This window comes from Nycticebus coucang, chromosome 7, assembly GCF_027406575.1.
Source record: "Nycticebus coucang isolate mNycCou1 chromosome 7, mNycCou1.pri, whole genome shotgun sequence".
In the NCBI taxonomy this organism is placed as follows: Eukaryota; Metazoa; Chordata; class Mammalia; order Primates; family Lorisidae; genus Nycticebus; species Nycticebus coucang.
The window spans coordinates 55,776,759-55,799,782 of NC_069786.1; the positions used below are offsets into that span (position 1 = coordinate 55,776,759).

Here is a 23,024-nt window from a genome sequence, read left to right on the forward strand (position 1 = left end):
AGTTATGATTTAATAAAAAAAAAATAAAAATAAAAATAAATAAAAATTAAAAAAAAAAAAAGATTTACCAATTTTTCTTTTGTTTTTGAAGGTATAGTTATTTTCATAAACACATGTTACAGTAATATAGAGTAGGTTTCTTATTGTAACTATTAAATGAATCAATAATTATTGAAAAATTTTTCAGTTTTACTTTCCAATATGGTGATTATTAGCAGATGTATCCACATAAACTAAAGCTCTTGGGGGGAGGTCTTAATTTTTGAGAGTCTAAGGGAGTCTTGAGATATAAAAATTTGAGGCCCACTAGATTAAAATCATTAGAGATAAATTAAGAATTGTTAATGAGAGGAAGAAAATGAAACTTGCCTTGAATGTTATGTTCTGAGCTCACTGAATCCTCACAATTACTCTAGGAGGTCAATATCACTATTCCCATTTATAGATAATGAGATGGAGTTCACAGAGAGTAAATTGTCCAAAGTTATCATTTAAATCCAGGTCTGAAAAACTCTATGCTCTTTCCTCTTACCTCTCATTGTCCTGTTAAGAACATTTGTTCTATAGTTATATGGTTTAGTTTGATCAGATGATTTACTCTTTGCCTTGGTGTGTATATGTGTATGGGGGTGGTGGTGTCAGGACAGAGAAACTGAGAGAATTAGAACTGTAATGGAAAAGAAAAACATCATGTTCCAGCAAAAAATACTTGCTGTTTATAACCTTAATGGTAAATTTTGCCAAGAATGATTTTAGACATAATTCATGGGGCAGAATGTTTTACTTTCAGTTTTACTTTCCAATATGGTGATTATTAGCAGAAGAATGATTTTAGACATAATCCATGGGGAAGAATTACTGTGTAATTCTACATGGCATTGCCCTACTAGACTATCTGCTGAAGCTCATGTAGGAGAAAGATGCATACCATACCAAAGAACTAAATGCTATAGTTTAGTTTATATATATATATATTTTTTTCTTTTTTTTTATAACAACTTTAGAAAATAGGACATACTGACCCTTTCAAGAGATCAAATAAATAATCCTCCTTTGGGTTGCTGCATTCTACGCAGTGCTCTCGTCTCCCCACAGCCACACTCTGTTGTTGTTAATAGCACCTCCATTTCTCAAGAACTTATTATGGTCAGGCCCAGTGCCAAAGGCTTCCTTTCATTATTTCATCTAATCCTTACTACCACTCTGGGTCATTGGTATTTTTATCCCAAACTTACCAAGGAAAACACTGAAGATTTGAAAGGTGAAATGATTCACCTAAGGTCACACTATGACTGAATAGATGAAGCATGACCTAATCTAGGGCTGACACTGAAGCCCATATGCGTAACCACTATGCAAAGAACTTCAGCTCCTTGAAGACCGGGCCCAGGTCTTTTTCTTCCAGATAGCCCCAAGCCTAGTAAAATGCTTGGTACACAGTTGGAGCTCAATAAACTTTTGTTGAATGAATGAATCAATATGTGCAGAAATGAAATGCAGTCAGAGCTAAATAAACAGCTAAACTTGCTTTCATTTTCTGAAAGTCTGATTAAGGACAGGGTCTGATTACTAGTTCCAGATGCTGGGCTAACTTAGCTGAGTCATCCAACCTTGTTAATTTTAATCGTTTTCTCTGGTAACATTCCACACTCATTGTTTCTCCTGGTCATCATTATACTACGTGTTGCTGTGTCTTATCTGGTCTGTGACAGGAAGAATGATTTTAAACATAATGCATTACTATGGATTAGAATTACTATGTAATTCTCCATGGCATTGCCCTACTAGACTATCTGCTGGAACTCGTGTAGGGGAAAGATGCATACCATACCAAAGAACTAAATGCAATTTTAGCAGGTAAAATAGTCACTGATTAAAAAAAAAGAAGACTGGCTCAGCGCCTATAGCTCAACAGCTAGGATGCCAGCCATATACAGGGGGGCTGGTGAGTTCGAACTCAGTCCGGGCCTGCCAAACAACAATGGCAACTACAACAAAATAGCTGGGTGTTGTGGCAGGTGCCTGTAGTCCCAGCTAGTTGGGAGGCTGAGGCAAGAGAATCACTTAAGCCCAAGAGTTTGAGGTTGCTGTGAGCTGTGATTCCACAACACTCTACCAAGGGCAACATGGTGAGACTGTCTCAAAAAAAGAAGACCACAAGCTTTAGAAATGCTCTTAGGTTAGACAGTTAGGTGTTATTAGCACAAAGATTATTTCTCTCTACCAGGGAATCAAACAGTTAGTAATACAAATTGTACCTTACTGTTTATTATCAGCATTTTTGAAGATACAAATCATTATAACTCTACTTCTTTTTTTGCTTTTTTTTTTTGTTTGAGACAAAGTCTCTCTCTATCTTACTGAGTAGTGGGGTGATGTCATCACAGCTCACTGCAACCTCAAACTCTGAACTCAAGTGATCCCCCTGCCTTAGACTCTGGAGTAGCTAGGACTATGGGACTATAGGCATGAGCCTGACTAATTTTTCTTTTCCTTCCCTTTTTTTTTTTTTTTTCTTATAGAGATGAGGGTTTCACTTGTGCTCAGGCTGGTCTCAAACTCCTGAGCTCAAGTAATTCTTCTGCCTCAGCCTTTCAGAATGCTTTGATTATAGGCCCGCCACTATCCTCAGCCCTTTATAACTCTTTCTAGAAATCTGTGTAATTAGTGGTGCAGGAGATGCTATATTCTACCTTGTATACATTTTTTCTTTTTCCTAGAAAAAAATGCTGATTTTTGGAAGGCAGGCAGGAATGTGTTTCTTTTGTAGCTAGCTGTGGTCATGTAACTGAGTCCTGGCCAGTGAAATCAAGTCTAAGATATGGCGTAAAATTTCTGGCAAAGCTCTTTAAATTGAGGTTATAAAACTCAACATCCATTCATAATTTTTAAAAAAACCTTATCAAACAAGGACTAGAAGAGAATTTCTTTGATCTGATAAAAATTTAAAAACACTAGCTAACAACATACTTAATAGTAAAACATTGAAGCTTTCCCAAGATCAAGAACTTGACAAGGTTTTCCTCTCTTACCCACTTCTATTTAAAATTGTACTGGCAATTCTGGCCAATGCAATAAGGCAAGAAAAAGAAAGAAGAGATGTAAATACTGGAGAGAAGGCAGCTGTTGTTCATAGGTGACATGATTATGTACATAGAAAATTCTAAGGAATCTACACAAATTAGACTAGAACTGATAAGAAAATTTATCAAGGTTGCAGGATACCAAATGGATATGCAAAATCAATTGCATTTCTATATGTTCTCAATAAACAGTTGGACAATTCAATTTTTAAACATGCTCCTAGAAAAAAATAAAAGATATGCAAGATATCTACCCTATAAGTGCTTCAGGAGTAGTTACTTTAAAAAGAAAATCTATCCTAAAAATAACAAAACATTGTTCTGAGAAATTAATTAAGATTTAAACAAATGAAGGTATATACCAGGTCATATGATTGGATGATTCAATATGTTTAAGATATCCAATATACTCAAATTGATCTATGGTTCATATGGCTATCTCAGTCAAAATCTCAGAAAATTTTTGAGGAAATTGACAAGTTGATTTTAAAATTTATATGGAAATGCAAAGGATCTATGACAGCCAAAAAAGAAAGAAAAAGCTGGAGGACTTAGATTGCTAATTTCAAGACTTTTTATAAAGCTACAGTAAGCAAGACAGGGAGCAGGCATTAGCAGTTACATAGATATATTCAATGGATTGATGAAATAGGATAAAATGTTGACAGACTTGCACCTATACAGCTAATTGCTTCAAGATAATTGAAGACATCAAGATAATTCAGTGTGGAAGGGAACATCTTGCTTAACTAATGGTTATGGAACCACTGGATATCAATATGGAAACAAAAGATGGAGCTAGACTTTTATTTCTAACCCCAAATAGATAAACTATATTTGCAATCAGAAGACTAAATGTAAAAGCTTAACCATAAAGCTTCCAGAAGGAAACATAGGAGAAATCTTTATGCCCCTAAGGAAGGCAAACATTTCTTAGGACAAAAAAAATACAGTAACTTTAAAATTAAAAATCAATAAATTGGACCTCATCAAAATTAAAAACTTTGGCTTCACCAAAGACATTGCTAGAAAAATGAAAATACATGCCACAAACTGGGAGAAATTATTTGCAAAATATGTATTTGACAAACAACTTGCATCCAGAGTATATAACAAAATATGTAAATAATTCTTACAACACAATACTAAGAAGATAGCTTAATTTTTTTAAATTGGCAAAAGGATTTGAAATTATACTGTGTAAAATAAGAAATAAGAACAGCAAATAAATACATGAAAAGATGCTTAAAATAATACATCACTGAGGAAAGGTAAATTAAAGTTATAATGAGATACCACTACACACTTCTTAGAATAGCTTAAATTTAAAAGGCTGACAGGCGGCGCCTGTGGCTCAGTGAGTAGGGCGCCGGCCCCATATACAGAGGGTGGCGGGTTCAAACCCAGCCCCGGCCAAACTGCAACAGAAAAATAGCCGGGCATTGTGGCGGGCGCCTGTAGTCCCAGCTGCTTGGGAGGCTGAGGCAAGAGAATCATGTAAGCCCAAGAGTTAGAGGTTGCTGTGAGCCATGTGACGCCACGGCACTCTACCCGAGGGCGGTACAGTGAGACTCTGTCTCTCCAAAAAAAAAAATAAACAAATAAATAAAATAAAAGGCAGACAACCTCACGTGCTAGCAAGGATGTAGAATATCTGGCATCATCTTATACTGAAGATGGCAATGCGAAATGATGCATTCAATTTGAAAAACAATTTAGCAGTTCCTTTGAAAATTAGAAGTATGTTTATACAATCTAAGTACACATGTAAAAGAAATAAAAACATACAAAATGTTATAGCACGTCATTATAGCAGCATGTTCATGATAGCCAAAAAAAAAAAAGAAACCCTTAAATGTTCACTGTTAAAGAATGAATAAACAACATATAATAAATCTATACAACGGGCTATTAATAAAGACAAAGAGGAAGCTGAATGCAGTGGCATACGCTTATAATTCTAGGGCCTCAGAAGATTGAGACAGGGGGGTCACTTGAACACAGCCTTGGCACGACACCCTTGGCATGACACCCTTCCCGCTCCCAGCACCCTGACTCCCCTTCTAAAAAGTAAAACAAACAACACCTCCCACCCCCACCAACTGCTGACACACACAAACTAATGGATAAATCTCAAAAACATGTTGAATAGAAGAAGTGAAACACAATGGTTACTATATTATTCTATTTATATGAAATCCAATGGGCAAAACCAACCTAAATGACAGAAATCAGAAAATGGTTGCGTCTGGGGAAGTAGACCCTACTGTAATGGGATATGGGGGAACTTTCTGAGGTGATGGAACTATTCTCTATTATGTTTTGGGTATTGATTCCACTGGAATAAGGAAATAGAGAATTGCAGGCTAACATTTTTCTTTATTCACAGTGGTCATGTGGGCTCACCAAACTGAATATTTCTGATGTGTGCATTAGAATGTGTGTCAATTACACCTTAAAAAGAGAGACAGGGGTGGTGCCTGTGGCTCAGTGAGTAGGGCACCAGCCCCATATACCAAGGGTAGTGGGTTTGAACCCAGCCTCAGCCAAACTGCAATAAAAAAATAGCCAGGCATTGTGGTGGGCGCCTGTAGTCCTAGCTACTCGGGAGGCTGAGGCAAGACAATCTCCTAAGCCCAAGAGCTGGAGGTTGCTGTAAGCTGTGATGCCACAGCACTCTACGAAGAGTGACAAAGTGAGACTCTGTCTCTAAAAAAAAAAAGAGAGATAGAGAGAGATGGTTTGGCATCTGTGGCTCAAGCGGCTAAGGCGCCAGCCACATACACCTGAGCTGGCGGGTTTGAATCCAGCCCAGGCCCACCAAACAACGACGGCTGCAAACAAAAAATAGCCGGGCGTTGTGGCGGGCGCTTGTAGTCCCAGCTACTTGGGAGGCAGAGGCAGGAGAATCGCTTGAGCCCAGGAGTTGGCGGTTGCTGTGAGCTGTGATGCCACTGAACTCTACCCAGGGTGACAGCTTGAGGCTCTGTCTCAAAAAAAAGAGAGAGACAGACAGACAATACACTTTATTGATGTGTCCCCCACTTTCCTCCTGTCTTCCTGTCTGCAATGAAGAATGATTTGAGCCCCCAGAAGCCTTCTTGTACCATGAAGATAAAATCCAAATGCCAATGATGAAGCAGACAGCAGAAAAAGCCTGCCATCCTGCCCCTGAATTGCCTTTCTCTGGGCTTCTTTTTGTGGGGAAAAAAAAGTTTTTAAGCCAATTTCTGATACTTGGTACCAAACACAATTCCTAAGAGTTACAATCCCAATACTCTGGGAGGCTGAGGCAGGAGAATTGCTTGAGGTCAGGAGGTGGAGACCAGCCTGAGCAAAGCAAGACTCTGTCTCTACAACATAGAGAAAAATTAACTAGGCTTGTATATAGTCCCAGTCCCACCTGTAGTCCCAGCTACTTGGGAGGCTGAGACAGAAAGATCTCTTGAACTCAGGAATTTGAGGTTGCTGTGATCTAGGCTGAGGCCAGGGTACGCTAGCCTAGCAACAGAGCAAGACTCTGTCTCAAAAAAAAAAAAAAAGAGAGTTACAATCAGTTAAAAATTCTTTCCATGGTTAAATGATTTTCAGCTATGTCAGATTATAGTTGGAAACTACACTGAAGTGTTTTTTAAATGACATAGTAAAATCTGTTAGTCTTTTATACAGATTGATAATTTTCGTATATGAAAGTATTAAAAGTTAGTGCATGTTTAGAAAACTATTTCATATATACTATATACACAGTAGTAAAGGGGAGGTTTGGGACCACATCATCTTAGTACAGGTCATTGATGAGTCATGGGGTTGGGCAGCTTCCTAACCTGTTAGAGCCTCTGTCACTTCCTCTTAATATAGGGCTGGTGAAACCTGCCTTAACCTGCCGTTATTATGAAGACTGAATGAGGTCATGTATGTAAAACCTTTAGCACACAATCTGGCACAGAACAAATTATAACTCTTTTTCAATGGAAGGATATTCAATAATTTGATTTTGAACATGCCACTTCCTACACAGGTAAGCCATCACAAAGCAATTTGCCCTCCACCATCACTTACATAATACATGGTTTTTTTTTTTTTTGTAGAGACAGAGTCTCACTGTACCGCCCTCGGGTAGAGTGCCGTGGCGTCACACGGCTCACAGCAACCTCTAACTCTTGGGCTTACGTGATTCTCTTGCCTCAGCCTCCCGAGCAGCTGGGACTAATACATGGTTTTAATAGCTCATTATAGCATATTATAATGGAGTCACTGCCTCATTTACTACTGAATTTGATAGCAGGAAAGGTTGCAAAGGCCTTCTACAAGCAGTAAGAGAAACTCACTTTTCCCAAAGTACATAAGAGGAAGCTGTAAAAATTATTTTGGCAGACATCATTGCAGTGGAGAAAGACTCTGAGAAAGTGTAGGTCATTGTCACATAGCCTCAGAAAATGGTGGTCACCGAGGATGGAAAGTCTTTGAGGGACTGAGGTGGGCACAGTCCAATGAAATGTACCATGAAAGACTTGGTCCCCTGGTCCGGGTAACACACATCCTATTCTGGCACATCCTCACCTAACCTACACAGACTAGGTGCTGTGAGTACTCAAGGGTAGAATCATCCAGTTAAGGTGACCTCACCTTGGTTCCAAACAATCGGGACCACCGAGAGAACTGCTGAGATCCAACCAGACAAGACAGAAATGCCAAAGAGCTCGCAAGCTCCTGGCAGGTGCAGCTGAGAGCACGGCTATGTCAACAGAAGATCAGTGCACAAAGCTGCCAGAGAATCCGTTACTTACCTGCAAGGGTTAGCGATTTCTTCTTGTGTTGTTTTCATAAAAGGGGATATGGGTTTTTCCACAAAGGATCCGAAACCCAGTCTAAAGTTGCTAGTTAATTTAGACATCTCCTTGGAAAGCAGGGAGCCCAGCTCTTTGATGGTGTGGAGGTCGTCGTCCATGGAGGCGGAGAGGTCCATGAGGTAATACAAATCCACTGGGTAGTCCTCAGTCTGCCGGACGTGCACTTGCAGCGTCTGCTTACCCCCTGCACCGCCGCAGCGGGAAGAGCAAATCCAGAAAAACACACTGAGATTCATTCAGGACTAGCCAGGCACTGGGTCAGCTGGTTATTTCATTTCAATAAGAGTTTACTGAACTACATATCATTTCACGAGCTATGTGGTAAGATGTCTAAATGAACAGGCCCAGGAATATCTGTCAGCTGTGAGTTTAGAACTCTGGAAGAGGTATAAGTTAGGATATTCTATATCTCCTTGGGAGAACTAGCATCCATTTAGATGGAAGATAAGCTGAATTTTTTGTGTGTGGTTTCAGAAAAGGAGAACCAAATAAAGGGGAGTTTAAATCTCCATTACAACCCTGGAAGAAATGTGAGGTAAGTCTTAACATTTGAGTAACTCAAATGGTTACTAGTAGAAAAAAGCTTTTTTAGTAAGACATTTGGAGCCCACATGACCAATGTGAATAAAGAAAAATGTTAGCCTGCAATTCTCTATTTTCTTAAGAATGGGAAATCTAAGTCATAATAATCAATGATACAGAATAGGGTGTAAGATACATCAGTGCAATTACAATATCTGACATTAGATTTATTTACACGAGCCAAATCATAACATACCTGGTCTCAACTTAAGAATCAAGCTTTGAGGCGCAATCTGAACAATGTCAGAACTATTTTTCTGTCTGCCCACACTGAGAGGCTTGTTTTTAAGTATTTCTACTTGGGAGACAGGGTTCTCTATGAAGTTTAATAGACATCCTTTAGCTAAAAGATTTGCTGGGGTATCACACCTTTCACCAACTCCAGATGGATGGGTAAAATTCTAAAAGAGAGGGGAAAAGAACAATGATGAGAAAAAGAAGACAAATCTACATTTTTTTCATAACACCAGCAATTGAATTTTATTTTTTGCACACTGTGCTGGTTAGCTATCATGCCCCTACATGACTGACATTGATTATACGTCTAAAGTTAAGTCATAACTGAATAACTAGAAAATTCTGCTAGTAACATTCTGAGTAAAACCAGATCACCTTTTAATTATATTCAATTACATTCAGTAACACTTTTTTTTTTTTTTTTTAAGCTGACTTCTTTAAAGCTTCTCCCAGACCATGGTCAGATCCTTGAAACAGCGGGGCTCATAGAGTTGCCATCGCCCTGTGCATTTATCTGTTCAGGATGACTTGTAGGCTTGTGAAATCCAGGGCTGTCCCAGCTCTCCAGCATGTCTTATTCCTGAATCCGGTGACAAGAGAGAGTTTTCCGTGGATTCCTAAAGAGCATGGCTTGCAACACCTCTCCATCTTGATTGAAGCTCTGAACCACTTTTTATTCATTGGTGTGTTACCCTTACACTACAGTATTACTTCACTTCAAGAATTGACCTCTTGGGAACATTAAACTCAGTGTCTTGGAAGCATTCTAGTTCAAGGTCTTTTAGAATTTTCTCCATGATTTGGAGATGAGGAAGGGAAGGGAAAGAGAAGATGGCTTAGAAGTCTGCTTTCTTATGCAGCACCCAGAAGTTTCCCAGGCCCCTTCAGATCTTCCTGGGTAGCAGGGATGAGATGTGGTGTTTCCCAGCAGAGACATGGCCATCCCAATCCTAGAACACCCAGAGCAGAGAAATGGAACAGAGAAATGGACAAGCTAATACCTGTCTTACCGGAGAGCTGGCAAGGCCCAAAGCAAAGTGGAATTTAATGCCCACTGACTCTCAGGCGGTTCATATTTTTTCCTTTCCCCTTAGAATTCTAAGAAACTCTTGCTGTAATCTAATAGGAAAGTTAGATTTTTTTTCCTGAAATTGATTTTGAGAATATAATTTGTTACCTATCATTAGTCAGGCTCATGCATATTTGAGGCTCTAGGCCAGGTATGGCATATTCTGTCATTTCCATGATGTAACCAAGGCAAATATTGGCTGGACAAAGCCTCAGAATCCTTCCCAACTCAGTGTCACTGCTGTCCCCTATAGTCACAACCTTTGCCAAAAGATCACAGGTGGTGCTAGCCACAAAACTTTATATTCCGTCTGCCCTATGCAGAAGCTTAATTTACTTTTTGCTCCAACTGCCTCAACCCATATACTGATAACTACTTCTACTATTACAGTGGCCTCTTAGAATAATCTGAGCTTAAAATTTGGTGATAATTTAGCTATCAAGTATTATCACAAATAAAGCTTTCGATAAGAACTCAGGAAACTCTCTGAAGTAAATACTAAAAAAATACATTTAAATAAAAATTCTAGACTGGGCGGCGCCTGCGGCTCAGTCAGTAAGGCGCCAGCCCCATATACCGAGGGTGGCGGGTTCAAACCCAGCCCCGGCTGAACTGCAACCAAAAAAAAAAAAAAAAAAAATAGCCGGGCGTTGTGGCGGGCACCTGTAGTCCCAGCTACTCAGGAGGCTGAGGCAAGAGAATTGCTTAAGCCCAGGAGTTGGAGGTTGCTGTGAGCTGTGTGATGCCATGGCACTCTACCGAGGGCCATAAAGTGAGACTCTGTCTCTACAAAAAAAAAAAACCAAAAAAAAAAATTCTAGACTGATTTGTTGTTTAGAATTTGAGGAAACTGATACTATCTTCTTTAGACAATGTCCAAAAAACATGTGAGATTTTCCCTCTTTGTACATTCTCAATCCTGCTTTCATATACAAGCTCAACAAAGATAATTCTCTTGAACTTTTGCTTGTGGCTCCATTAAAGGCAGCAGTGGGGAGTGGCCTGTGTGTGTGTGTGCTCTTATCTGTGAGGCCACACTCCATTGGATACACATCCAACTTGGAATTTGGGTTTTAACAATTATAACCCAGTTCTGAGCTGGGAATCTGGGTTTGTTTCTCTCTGAGCACGCTCCTCAGCTCTTGCCAATCTTGGCATTCATATGGTTTGCTTTGTGTTTAGATTCTGTTTATGAGTTCCAGTGGGTAAAGACTCAGAGAGCTAATGCATCTCTTTCTTACCACGAATCATTTCCAGCTTGCTTTATGGAGTCTCGAGACAGGCAGTGACTTAGGCTGGCTTGTTATATATTCCCTAATCATCTTCATCCTACCTTCATAGAGTTTTCAGCTTGGCTAGATAAGGAATGTCTGTTTGAGGCTTTGCCCTCAGTGTGATACAGAGTCACTGAGCTCATGAAAATGTAATTTTTAAAAGAAATGGATAATGTTTGAACAGTAATATTTACCCTAGACCTTGAGCACTTCTCTTAGAACCTAGCAGTGATTCAGAATGGATCCTGGTTCCCAGATGGAATACAATTATAATATTGCTGTCAAATGTATATTTAACTTTAGAAAATGTCGTTTCTGTGATCTCCAATTGTACAGACAGCCTCAATATTTTAACCAGTTAGAAATGGCTTTAAAACAAGAGGAGGAGCAAGGTTAAAGATCCTGAGGTAAGCATTTTTCGAGAACGTTTGGACAATTCCCTCTTTCTACAAATTGTTTTTGAAAGTAATCACACGAATGCCACTTTGATCAACTAATGCTCACATGCTCCTTTCCTGAATTGATTTATTCCTGTAACTCCACAGAAAGCAGGACTGTCCGAACTATCATGGAGGGAGTTAATGTAAGTATAACTGCAGACAGTTTTTAAAAACATGTTGAGGTCATTTGTTTTACCTCCTGAAAACACCAGGCACACTGAGGTCCAATGAGTAAGCAGTCTTCACAGGTTTCTGCACCTCCCAAGGCACAGCCACCTGTGTTTAAACCCAGCAAACGCAAGGGGTTAGGCACACTTTCAGTTATTCCATTTATGAGATTTATAACTTATAAATCACTGAGTAAAAAAATCAAAGTTTGTTTCAGTATTCAAAGATCAGTTCTCAAAATGTTAGCTATTCGCATTAAAGTTAAATATTTCACATCTGCCACATTGAAAACGTGTGTCTCCTAAGACAAAAATTATCATTCTGTTTTGTCTTAAAATTTGAGAAAAACCTAAATGCTCACAAATGCAGGATCATTCTATTTATTACCCTGAGTCAATATTTGCCACTTGAATTTAAAAAAATATGTGTCCTTAAAACATGCTTCTCTCTTAAATGGGTATTTCTATTTTTGAAATAAATTATTTGAAGTTATTACTCTTAAAGGGAAAGCCTCATTATTGGATAAAATAGAAAAGTTTCTAAAATGGTCGTCACAATGGCACTAAAAAGGCCTCTGGTGCAGTAATGTTGTTTAATTCTTCTCATTAAAATGCCTGTGCAACCTTTGTATTTATTTACCTGAAGCCTAGGGCATTCGCTGTGGGAACAGCCCTGTGTTTGCCTGTAATTTGTTAAGGTGTTCGCTCGGTGGCAAAAGAACAGTGGAACAGATCAAATAAAAAATAACTTCAGATCTAGTTTCTGAAACAAATGACAGGTTTGTCAAGCATACCCCGAAAGCAATATATCAGAGAACTTAGGTCTTACCTTGTACGTGATCATTCCTTCTTAGCAATAGAAGGAACAGGCAGAACAGTTCAATCCCCATTCGTTTCAGTTCTCGCTGTGCAGACAGATTAAAAAATGAATTACCTTCAACGTTACAAGAGCAAAGCTGAATATCGTTAAAGTCTTTCTTTCTTGAAGTGTAGAATTTTAAAGACTACTTACGCTGCTTTGAAAAGAAACTTGAGGTGGAAATTAAAAAGTTTTCATTAAGACTGAAATGAAAACAGAGGCTACCTGGACAGGTAAAGAAGAAAAGCTGTGTTGAAAAGCAACTTCAACATGATTTAACTTCCTTGTTCTCCTTATAAGGAAGGCAGGTGTACAGTCACCAAGAAGGTGGGGGAAACTCATTCAGTAGAAATGTTTGTGTAAATTCTAGTAGTCTTTCTGTATCCTAGAGAAAGTTAATATCTTTAATGAAATAATAATCAGTGTAATGTCAAAAGAGCAATTGAAATACGGGTGCTTCTTAAATATTTTAATTTAACATAAATAGTAAAGGTGTTAAATAAAACGCAAGCAAATAAGCCCCAGGTAAGGAAGGTAAACATATAGCGAGCTAAATGAAAATACCTGAGATTTTTGTAGTTCATTGTTCAGTCCTTTGCAGAGAATTGAAATGAACTCTGAAAAATTAAAATCATCACTTTACAGTCAAATCAGAAAGCAGTCTAGAAAAACAAAACACTGTGTTTCTTTATTTTTCAAATTGGGTGAAAGATATTCTTCCATAAGGATAGAATTTTGATCTTAAAATGATATCAGAAATAAATACAATACATAAAAGTCAAAGGATATCAAAATAAGATAGGATCAAAACAACAATGACAATAATAATGGAAACAGAAAGCAAGGTGCCTACGATTCTGAATCCCTCAGGCAAGGAACCAAGTTATCTCCCCAATATGGTATCCCCGGCTTCCAGCTCATGACTTGGCACATAAAAAGCATTTATTCGTTCAATGAAAGAATAGCAATTTGAAAATATATACAATCCTAAGTTCATGAGGGAGGTTTTACTTTTTCCTCTAGTGTGTGCTTCAGGAGGGTGTTTTGGGATTTCTGGAAACTGTGAACAGATAAGACTCAACTAAATCCTTCCTTCATCACTCTCTCCATGCTCTGACCTTAAGCTTTTGGGGGCTGGGCTTACATCTTAGGTGATTACCTTTTAAAGGAGTCTTGGTATGTATGTGAAACCTGTAAAGGGAGAAAAACTAATTACAGACTTCTCACGTTCTTCTCAGAGCGTATGTTCAATTTTGAACCCTACCATACCCAAGAACCTGGAGGAATGGGGCAAGTGAGATTCCAGAATTATTAAAGAGTTGGAGGATATGCATTTGCGGGGAAAACTTTAGTTATACAAAAGTAATTGATTTAGCTTGAAGAAGAAAGATAAAAGCACAGATTGTTTGTGTCCCCATTATTGCTTCCCTTTTTTATCAGTCATTCATCCATTCAACAAGTACTTATTGAGCATCTACTTTGTCCCAGATATCATTGTTAAGGCAGAGGCTGTGTCAGTGAACAAAACCAAGTTCTTGACTTGTGCAGCATGTGCTCCAGGCTAGCAGATATTCAGGGAAGACAGCTCTCAAAATCAGGCCGTGATCAGTGCTTTGAATGATATAGTGGTAAGGCTTGGTGAAAGGAAAAGGGCAGGGAAGATGTGTTATTTTACTGGGGATAATTAGAGAGGGTTTGTGTGATCAGCTGCCACCAGACAGAGCCCTAGATGACTTGGTCAACACAGCTAAGTGCAAAGGCCCTCAGATAGACAAATGCCTGTCTTCAAGGGTAAGTAAAACACAAGGAGAGAGAAAGAGAGAGAGAGAGAGAGGGTGTCAGATTTGAAGGCAGAGGTCAAATCTTATATGGCCTTGATCTTGAATTTTATTCTAAACATTTTAGAGTGTCACAGGAAGGCTGAAAGCAGAGAAATTATATTATTTACTTTACATTTTAACAGAAGCACTCTGGTCATTGTGGAAGTTAGAGTGTGTGGGGCAAGACAGGCTGTATATGGCTGTTGTCAAGAACAGAGGCAGTGGTGGTTGAGACCAGATGTTGCTGATGTCAAAAGAGAGAGGTGGTCACGTTCAGGATATGTTTTGAAAGCAGACTGTGCTTATGGATTGGATGTGAGTATGAAAGAAGTTTTTGGCTGGTGCACCTGAGTGAATAATACTCTGTTGTGAGAGGGATTATGTTGAGGAAGGAACACATTTCATGTGGCGGGTGAGAACCAAGGGCATGGTAAGTCTGAGACGCTTAGAAGACAACCATGAGAAGACGCCACCGTGGCAGTCTGATAGCTAAGGCTGTACATGGGGGCACTGTCAAGTGTAAATGGTCAAACTATCAACGTGGATTTAAAGATATAAGGCTGATGGCCTTCAAAGATATAAGGCTGGATGACATAGATATCCAAGGAAGCGAGTGTGTATAGGGAAGAGCTGCCGATACCAAGACACCAGGAGAGGAAGGATTCAGCAATGGAACCTGCTTTCTAAACATGACTCCATCTTGCTAAAAAGGAATCTGTCTTTGTCAGAAGATAATTCTCCAAGTGTCTCTCCCATGTCTGCATATTTCGCAAGCAGAGACACTGTCTGCTTTTTTCCTGGCCTATCTTTCTAAGGATGTTTATAAAGTGGACATCCTTTGAAGAGAGAGATAGTGAACTCTTTAGGGTAAAGGGAAAATTGCTTACAGCTTTGAAAGGCAGAGATAGTGGCAATCTCCAGAGCAAAGAGCAGGCACACTTACTGCCCATTATAAAAGGTTCAGGTTCTTTAAATGCAGGGACCCTCTCTTGTAACACAGTTCCTTCCATATGCAGGAGTCATCTCTTCCGTCATTCTGCAAGAATTGGGATTGGGGAACTGGCCACTGCTGCAAATTTATAAGTTCTTTGTCTCTGACCCAGGTATCTCATGCCTGTCAGTATCCATGAATCTGTGACTAGCTCACTTGTTAGTTTTTTTAAAGTAATGTAAAGACCCTTCATAGTTCTTGACATTCTCCTACTCAAAACCCACCTCTGTCAGGTGGCGTCTGTGGCTCAAAGGAGTAGGGCACCGGAGGTCGTGGGTTCAAACCCATCCCTGGCCAAAAACCGAAAAAAAAAAAAATAGACAAAAACAAAAAATCTCACCTCTGTCTACTCTGTCTACAGAGCAAACATGCAACTGTCAAACCTCACTTTAGAAGACAAGACCTTGGCCCCCACCAGCCTGCCCCACGTGCCTTGGCCTGGGATCCAGCGGTGTTTCACAGGTCATGTGTTGTCCCTTCTGCCGTCAGACCTGGCAGCCAACCTCGGGCACTTTGGATGAGCTGGGATTAGGGCCGCCTGCATGGCTCTTGATCAGCTCACTCCCTGGAAACTTCTCCGAAGTTCTGGCTGCCACCAAAACTCTGTTCTTTCCTGGAAACATAGTTAGACTATCTTTCCTGGCCTATTTGGCCCATTTTTCAGTTAAGAAAGCCATGAAAACTCTTTCTTACAATGGAATAAGAGTGGAGTGGCGTATACCCCCTCCAGACCATCTTCATGCCTCTCACCAGCTGGATGCCGGCAGCCACAAGGTCGTTGGAGAACTCCAAAAACCCAGCTGAACCCTGTGTTTAAATTGAGTACCTTTGCATGAGCTTTCTCATGTAAAGGCTTCCGTTCCAGTTCCTAAAATCCTAATAATCCTAATTTATTCTCTGTCCCTCCAGGACATTCCTTTCCTCCCTCACTTCTACACCTTTGCACAGACACTTGTGCTGCACAGGTCCTTGGCCCTCTGTGCCTTGTACTTGGCTAACTCTGCCCACCGTCCAGGTCAGTGTGGGCATTAGTGTTTGCTGCAAGAACTTTTTAGTCTCTTAAGGCCCCTCTCCCTGTGGACATTCCCCAGAATCGCCCTTTTTGCTCTGCTTATAGTTGTCTAAATCAGTGGTTCTTAACCTTCCTAAAGCTGTGATGTATTCTCATTGTTACAAAGGGGTTGTGACCCACAGGTTGAGAACCGCTGGTCTAAATACTTGCCTTACTCCCCCACTAGGTTGCGAGTGCCTTTAAGGCATTCATTTATTCAGCAAATATTTATTGAATTCCTGCTATGTATCAAGTGGGGACCGTGTCTTAGTTGTCTCTATTTCTAGCAAGTAACACAATACCTGGCACTCTGGCACGTTGTAAGTAGTTGGTTAATGTTCATTGAGTAGGTGGATGAATTTTATGTCTTCATTGTCTAATATTTCACCTGACGAGCCAGGCACTCAACGGATCTGAGTAAATGCATAAGTGGATTAGGAAGATACATATTGCAGTCAGGGGAGGGAACATGTTCCCTGCTTGGACTGTGATGAAAGCCGAGGAAAGGCTTAAAATGCAGGGTGGGGGTCATGGTAAGGAATTGAACAGAAAATATAAAGTAGAATAATGTTACAAGAAAACATACATCTACTTTGTTTTCACCTTGATATTGCTCTGGATAATTTGTAGCAAGCTGTAAACAGTCTCACTTCCCGAAGATGTGATGCCTGGTGTCCTCTCCTGGAAAGTATCCTGTCTACACAGCAATGGCAGGAGACAGCCCTTGGTATCCCATGAGCAGCCAGTCCATGAGCTGCCAGCACTCTAAAAAGTCCTCCTAAGTAACTTTGTGTCTCCTTAGCTAAGCCAACCAGATTTACTCACCTATGTGTAAATGTGAACTGGGAAATAAAGGAACATTAGGAGTTTGGTAGTGAGAGGTGAAGCTGGCAATATGTCTAGAGAGATGGTGTCAGGCTGGGGGAGCAGGATGCTTCAGGGGGAGCCAGTGTTAGGAGGAAGCGACAGCTATTTGGAGGCAGATGCTCAAGGCAAAAGACAGCTAGACCTGATGGAAGATGAGGTGGTTCGTTGAGAGGATCAGTGGTAAAATCAGTAGAGAAGGGTCCTGCGCTTCATGAACTGAGCAACACTGGAGTCAGCTCCACACACTCACTTGCTGAGGGGAGGACACGTGGCCCAGCCTGCGCAGCCATAGGTCCCACATGCCCTTCCAGGTTGGATCTCTCTGAGGCCCAGTTAGCTTTCCCCAAATCCCGTTTCTTTTAAAACACTGTGTATTTTTACAATGGATTCCCCTTACTGGTGGGTGGTTGAGAGAATCTCCATGTTCCTAAAATGTCATACTATCTGTATTTTCAGACAGACTGGTCAGGCTCCTGGGATAGAATCCTACCATCAGGACTGCTCAGAGCCCCAGGTTGTGGGCTCTGGTGCCATCTGGGAGTCTGGCCCTCTTAAAGGGATCTCAGCCGAGGGGCAGGCAGAGTGGACAGAGCAGCACAGCACACAGGGGAGCAGTGCCCCTGTGCCCCGCCCTTACCCCTCAGCTAGCCCTGGCTTCAGAGATGGAGAAATGGACCATCTTCAGCTGCGCCCTGACTTCAGGAAGCCACGCGAACCCTCTGACTCTGAATTTAAACTGAGTCACTTCCAGACTCGGCCACTCATCTACACCAAAGACTGACTGTCTAGGACCCAGCCAGGCCCAAGCCATGGCACCTCAAACCCTCCTGGGAGTGGAAGCCCTGAGCACACTGGCTGGGCCCAGTTGGGATCCTGATGTCAGTGATGACTGCCAGCCTGGTCAGCCTCACTGTGCTGCCTGCTCGCTTCAAAAGCCAGCGGCAAGCCCTCCACCTCCAGGTGTCTTTCTGTGAAAATGTTCCATTGTAAGCAGCTCCAAGAAGACGACATAAGTGGATGCTTTGTCTCGGAGTCTCACTCGGAGGTAACTCTGAGCAGTGAGTTGTTTGCAGAATTCCCACAAAGAACCTGGGCGCAGACACCTCTGTTTCACAGTTCAAGGCCTTTGGAAAATTCTTCTAAAGAAGCGTGTGTAACACTTCCTTTCCATCACCCTTGTGCATGTCCACAATGCATTAAGAGCGAGAAGATTTTGTGCCCTGGGCTTTACATTCTAGCCTTGAGTTTCCTTTTCTTACTTAGTGGTAAAATATATATAACATAAAGTTTACCATTTTAACCATTTTTGAGTATATAATTCAGTAGCACTAAGTGCATTCACATTGTTGTGAAAATGTCACCACCACCCATCTCCAGAACTTTTCAAACTGAAACTCCCTCACCTTTATACAATAACTGCCCTTTTCACCCTTTCAGCTCCTCCAAGGCACCTTTCTACCTTCTGCTTCTAGGAGTCTGACTATGCTGGGTGACTCAGGGGTGGAATCATGTGTTTGTCCTTTTGTGACTCTGGCTTATTTCACTCAGCATAATGTCCTCAGTGTGCATCCGTGTTGTCACAATTGTCAGAATCTCCCTCCTCTTTAAGGATGAATAATCCCCACTGGGTAGACCACATTTTGTTTATCTAATCATTGGCTAATAGACATTTACATTGTTTCCAGTTTTGACTATTGTGAATAATACTACTGTGGATATTGGTATGTAAATATCTAAGTTTAGGGCTTGCCTTTTAAAGCCTTCTCAATGCCCATAACGGGGGGAAGTTGAAAATAAGGGAAGAATTTTGTTTTGGATATAGAAAGAGATCTGGGTTCAAATCAAAGCCCTGCCAGGTCCTACTGTTTGTCTGTGGGTAGCCTTTATGTTTCAGCACTTTAGTTTCTAGTCTGTGAACAAGTGATAATATCCACCTTTCACGATTATAGTGCAGATTTAATTATACTATTTTGAGGTGAATCCAGATTTTGTGAGCCTTTAAGATTATACAGTCGAGGAGGCCCTCTTTAAGAAAAGGAATGCAAAATTGGAAATAAATCAGGGCAGAAGTATATATTTATTTCAAATGAAGAGGAAGAAAACCCATGAACAAACAACAAATTACTGAAGCCTAGAAGATTCCAGTCCCCTTATTCTTGACATCGCCTCAGGCAGTTCAGCAGGACTCCTTACCTAGAAATGCTTCCTAATGGTAATCTGGCTTCCCATCTCCCCTGGAGCCACCCGCAGCTCCCAGCCACTATCAGGCACCTGTGCAAGCTGGGGACCTGCGCTGAACCTTCCTCCACTCATGGTAAACCACTCTTTGATTTACTCAAGATTCATGTTCATCGTAGCTACATCGAGCACTTATCAAGTACCAGCCTCATTAAACAATGTATTTTGTATACCCTATTTAAAAAAAAACATAGAACAGAGACTATTTTACTTTCATTTACAGGTAAGGAAACTAAAGCACAGATAAGCTACCCAACCTTCCCAAGATCATGCTGAGGCTGAGAAAGCAGAGCCCTGGAGACAGGCTGCTGCCCTCCCACCCAGCTTCAGAATCACCCTGCAAACTGCCTGTTGGTAGATAAGAGATATTCACAGAATCATAAAAGAGGTGTCAATGAGAAATAAAATGCTACAAGGAATTTCAATGTAAGATTGTTTGCCTCTGCTCCCTCTTTCCATCTCTACTGCTGCACCTGTCTCCTTTTGGTGTGTTTGTTGTTCATCCTGGGATCATTTGAAAGAACCAGACCAGCGCCATCTTAAGAGTTAAGTTTCGCTCCCCCCGCCATTTCACTCAGTAAGTTTTACTTTCCAGACAAGCCCAGACAAGCCCAGGCAATTCCCCGAAATCATGAGACAACCACCCACCAATCAGGGACCCCCCCCCCCACCTAACCAATCCAGAAGAGCCCCCTTTGTTTTAAGCTGTGCATGTCCACCCACTGGGCGGGACCATAAGAACCCCCTGCTCCAGAACTCAGGGCTCCTGGCTCGGATCCGTTGCAAGGGAGTCCCCGGGAGCCCAAGTTCGAACTTGCAATAAAAGGCCCTTTTGCTTTTGCATCGGACTCGGCTCCTTGGTGGTCTTTGGGGGGGGTTTTGAGATCTGGGCACAACACATTCACGACTGAAAATGAGACAACAATGAATCCTAGATCATAAAATCCCTTTTTATTCCTTCTCTCATATAAGCCCAGTACAAATCACTTCAAAACAAAATGAAACAAACCATGTTTGCCTTGCTCTTCAGTAAAAGTGGTGGGCAGCCAGGCCTGACAGAGTCCAGGAGAAGGTGTCCTGGGCATTTCCCGTGGCCGGGAGATGACTCAGGACTGACGCTGGCCCTCGGGCACAGACACCCTCTGCTCATTCCACACCTAACCCAAACTGGAACTCCTCAGTCGCACGGCTAGGACAGGAAGATGGTCCTCTGCCTTAGGCCTGCTCGGGAAGCCCACTCACCTCAGGGTTCAGAAATTATTTTGAAGTTAAAAGAACTCAGCCCTTTCTTTCAGTTTGTGGAAAAAATCCAAAGATGGGATTTTTTCAGAAAATACTAGTAACTATGAGTTTCTTCTGCCTTGACTCTGAGAACTAGACTCTGCATGCTTTTCCTATCTGTGAAACAAAGGACATGGTGGGGCAAGACATCCCTGTGAACAAACAAACATCAGCGGCCAAGTAGTCCACTCCTCAGCTTGCAGAGATGCTAAGCACTCTTATTATCCTCTTCGTTTTAATAGATAACTCAAGCAATCTAACCAAGAGCTAAGATTCCTGGTGTGAGAAAGTATTTTTTCCGTGGTGTACCATCGCTTGCTTCTAGGACAGCAGTGGACTGTGGCACTACTGGTAAAAATGAATTTTGACTCATTTACTTATTCATTCATCCGGTAAGTATCTACTGAGATCCCACTATGTGCCAGGCACTGGTCTGGGAACACAGTGTTGATTAAAACCAACAAGGTCTTATGGGGGCAAGACATGATTGCAAGAGGGACTTTACCTAACAATTGTAATCAGTGTAACTGACTTATTGTACCCTCAATGCATCCCCAACAATAAAAAAAAAAAAAACCCAACAAGGTCTCTGCCTTTGGAGCTTATATTCTGGTGGGAGAGAAAGACAATCATACCATGTATTTGTGTAGCTGGGAAAGTGTAGCTACATGTATGTTTATTTACAAAGTATTCGTTACAAAATTTTACAAAATATTCTTTATGTGTTGGCCACCTCTTTGCAAAATTTTATAATGAGTATTTTGTAGATAGAGGTACATTTCGCTATAATCTCCCATTTCCCCTATGTATGGTGACTTTAGGGTGCCTTTTGGGACACCCTGTGAAGATGTTAAGTGGAATAAATGATAGAAAAATAATGAATGGCGGCCAGGCACGGTGGCTTACACCTGTAATCTTAGCACTCTGGGAGGCCGAGGCGGGTGGGTTGCTCGAGCTCATGAGTTTGAGACTAGCCTGAGTAAAAGCAAGACCCTGTCTCTACTAAAAAATAGAAAAAAACCGAGGCAAGAGGATAGCTTGAGCTCAAGATTGGAAGTTGCTATGAGCTATGATACCATGGCACTCTACCCAGTGCGACAGCCGGAGACTCTGTCTCAAAAAAAAAAAAAGTATGGTAAGGTAGCAGAGTGGGGGTGGCCAGGGGAGCCTCTCTGCTAAGGTGGCATTTAGGATCAGCCCATGGAAGAGCAAATACGAGGCCCTAGGGTAAGGGTGTTTGAGGACAAGCAAGGTGGCAAGAGACGCTTGGGCAGAATGGGTGGGTGAGCCCAAGGAGGTAAGAGGAGATAGGCCAGAGAGGGGAGGAGCAGAGGGGCAGCTCTAAGGGGAGGACATAAAGGATGATTAATCGGACTCTGGATTTGTATTTTGACAAGAGAAGATTTATGGAGTTTTGATCGGACATGTAGCTTATGTTTTGAAAGACTCCTCTGAGCAAATTGGAAGGCCTATCAGAGGCTATTTCAGCAGCTGAAGCCAGAGCTGATGATGGCTTGGACTATGAGGGAAGTAGGGGAAATAGAAGTGGCTGGGCCCCAGACACACCTCCAGGATGGATGGGATTTACAGATGGATTGCTCATAGGGAGAGAGAGGAATCAAGGGATCAATGGTGACTCCACAAGTCTTTGCAGCCCCTACCTGACAACCCCACCAGCACCCACAGATTTCTCCCACGACATCAGAGAGTCAGAATACAACACGTGTCTGTCCCGTCCCCAGCATTGGAGGGAGCTCTAATCTGCTCTACTAACCTGTGGAGTCAGGAGGAGTCATAACTCTGCACAAGGCGCTCTGTAGCAGAATCAGAAAGGTCGGAAGGCGCAGGCAAGCACACTTGTGTCCACATTCCTTCGTCCAGGGCAGCCTCATTAATCGGCATCTTCTGTTCTGGAACTCCCCAGGACTTCGCATTTGGGGAGCATAAGAAAACCTGGGAAATCTCTTTTGTCCTTTAGTCCTATCTAGCTGTACCGGTAGACCAAAGAGGAATAATTTCAGTTGCAAAAGGGTCTCCCCTGACAGATTTGCAAAACGAAATTCCTCATTAGGCCACTGGAAGAACACAAGTGAGATGGGCATATTTTACTTTTAAAAATCCTTGCAAGGGAAAAGGGACTTCAAACTTCTTTTGACCTTAAAGATACAATTGATGCAGCTGCAACAATAGGGAATGTGGTTGTCCTTTTAAAAAG

General features: G+C 41.3%; 1 protein-coding gene across 6 annotated transcripts in view; it reads right to left on the reverse strand.

Annotated features, from left to right (window-relative positions):
- ITGB6 (integrin subunit beta 6) overlaps positions 1-23,024 on the reverse strand; it is a 160,452-nt gene that overhangs the window by 86,707 nt on the left and 50,721 nt on the right. For 4 of the 6 annotated variants that reach the window (XR_008381307.1, XM_053598067.1, XM_053598066.1 and 1 more), the window contains exons 2-7: positions 13,126-13,178; positions 12,787-12,946; positions 12,532-12,607; positions 11,732-11,811; positions 8,712-8,916; positions 7,871-8,117 (exon numbers count right to left, since the gene is read on the reverse strand). Coding sequence is in view for 5 of the 6 variants with exons in the window: in XM_053598067.1 (XP_053454042.1) it covers positions 7,871-8,117; positions 8,712-8,916; positions 11,732-11,811; positions 12,532-12,607; positions 12,787-12,903 (725 nt within the window). In the remaining variant the exon portion in view is untranslated. Of the gene's footprint in view, positions 1-7,870; positions 8,118-8,711; positions 8,917-11,731; positions 11,812-12,531; positions 12,608-12,714; positions 12,947-13,125; positions 13,179-23,024 lie in introns of those variants that run through there. The other 2 variants (XM_053598069.1, XM_053598070.1) reach the window with 2 other exon arrangements.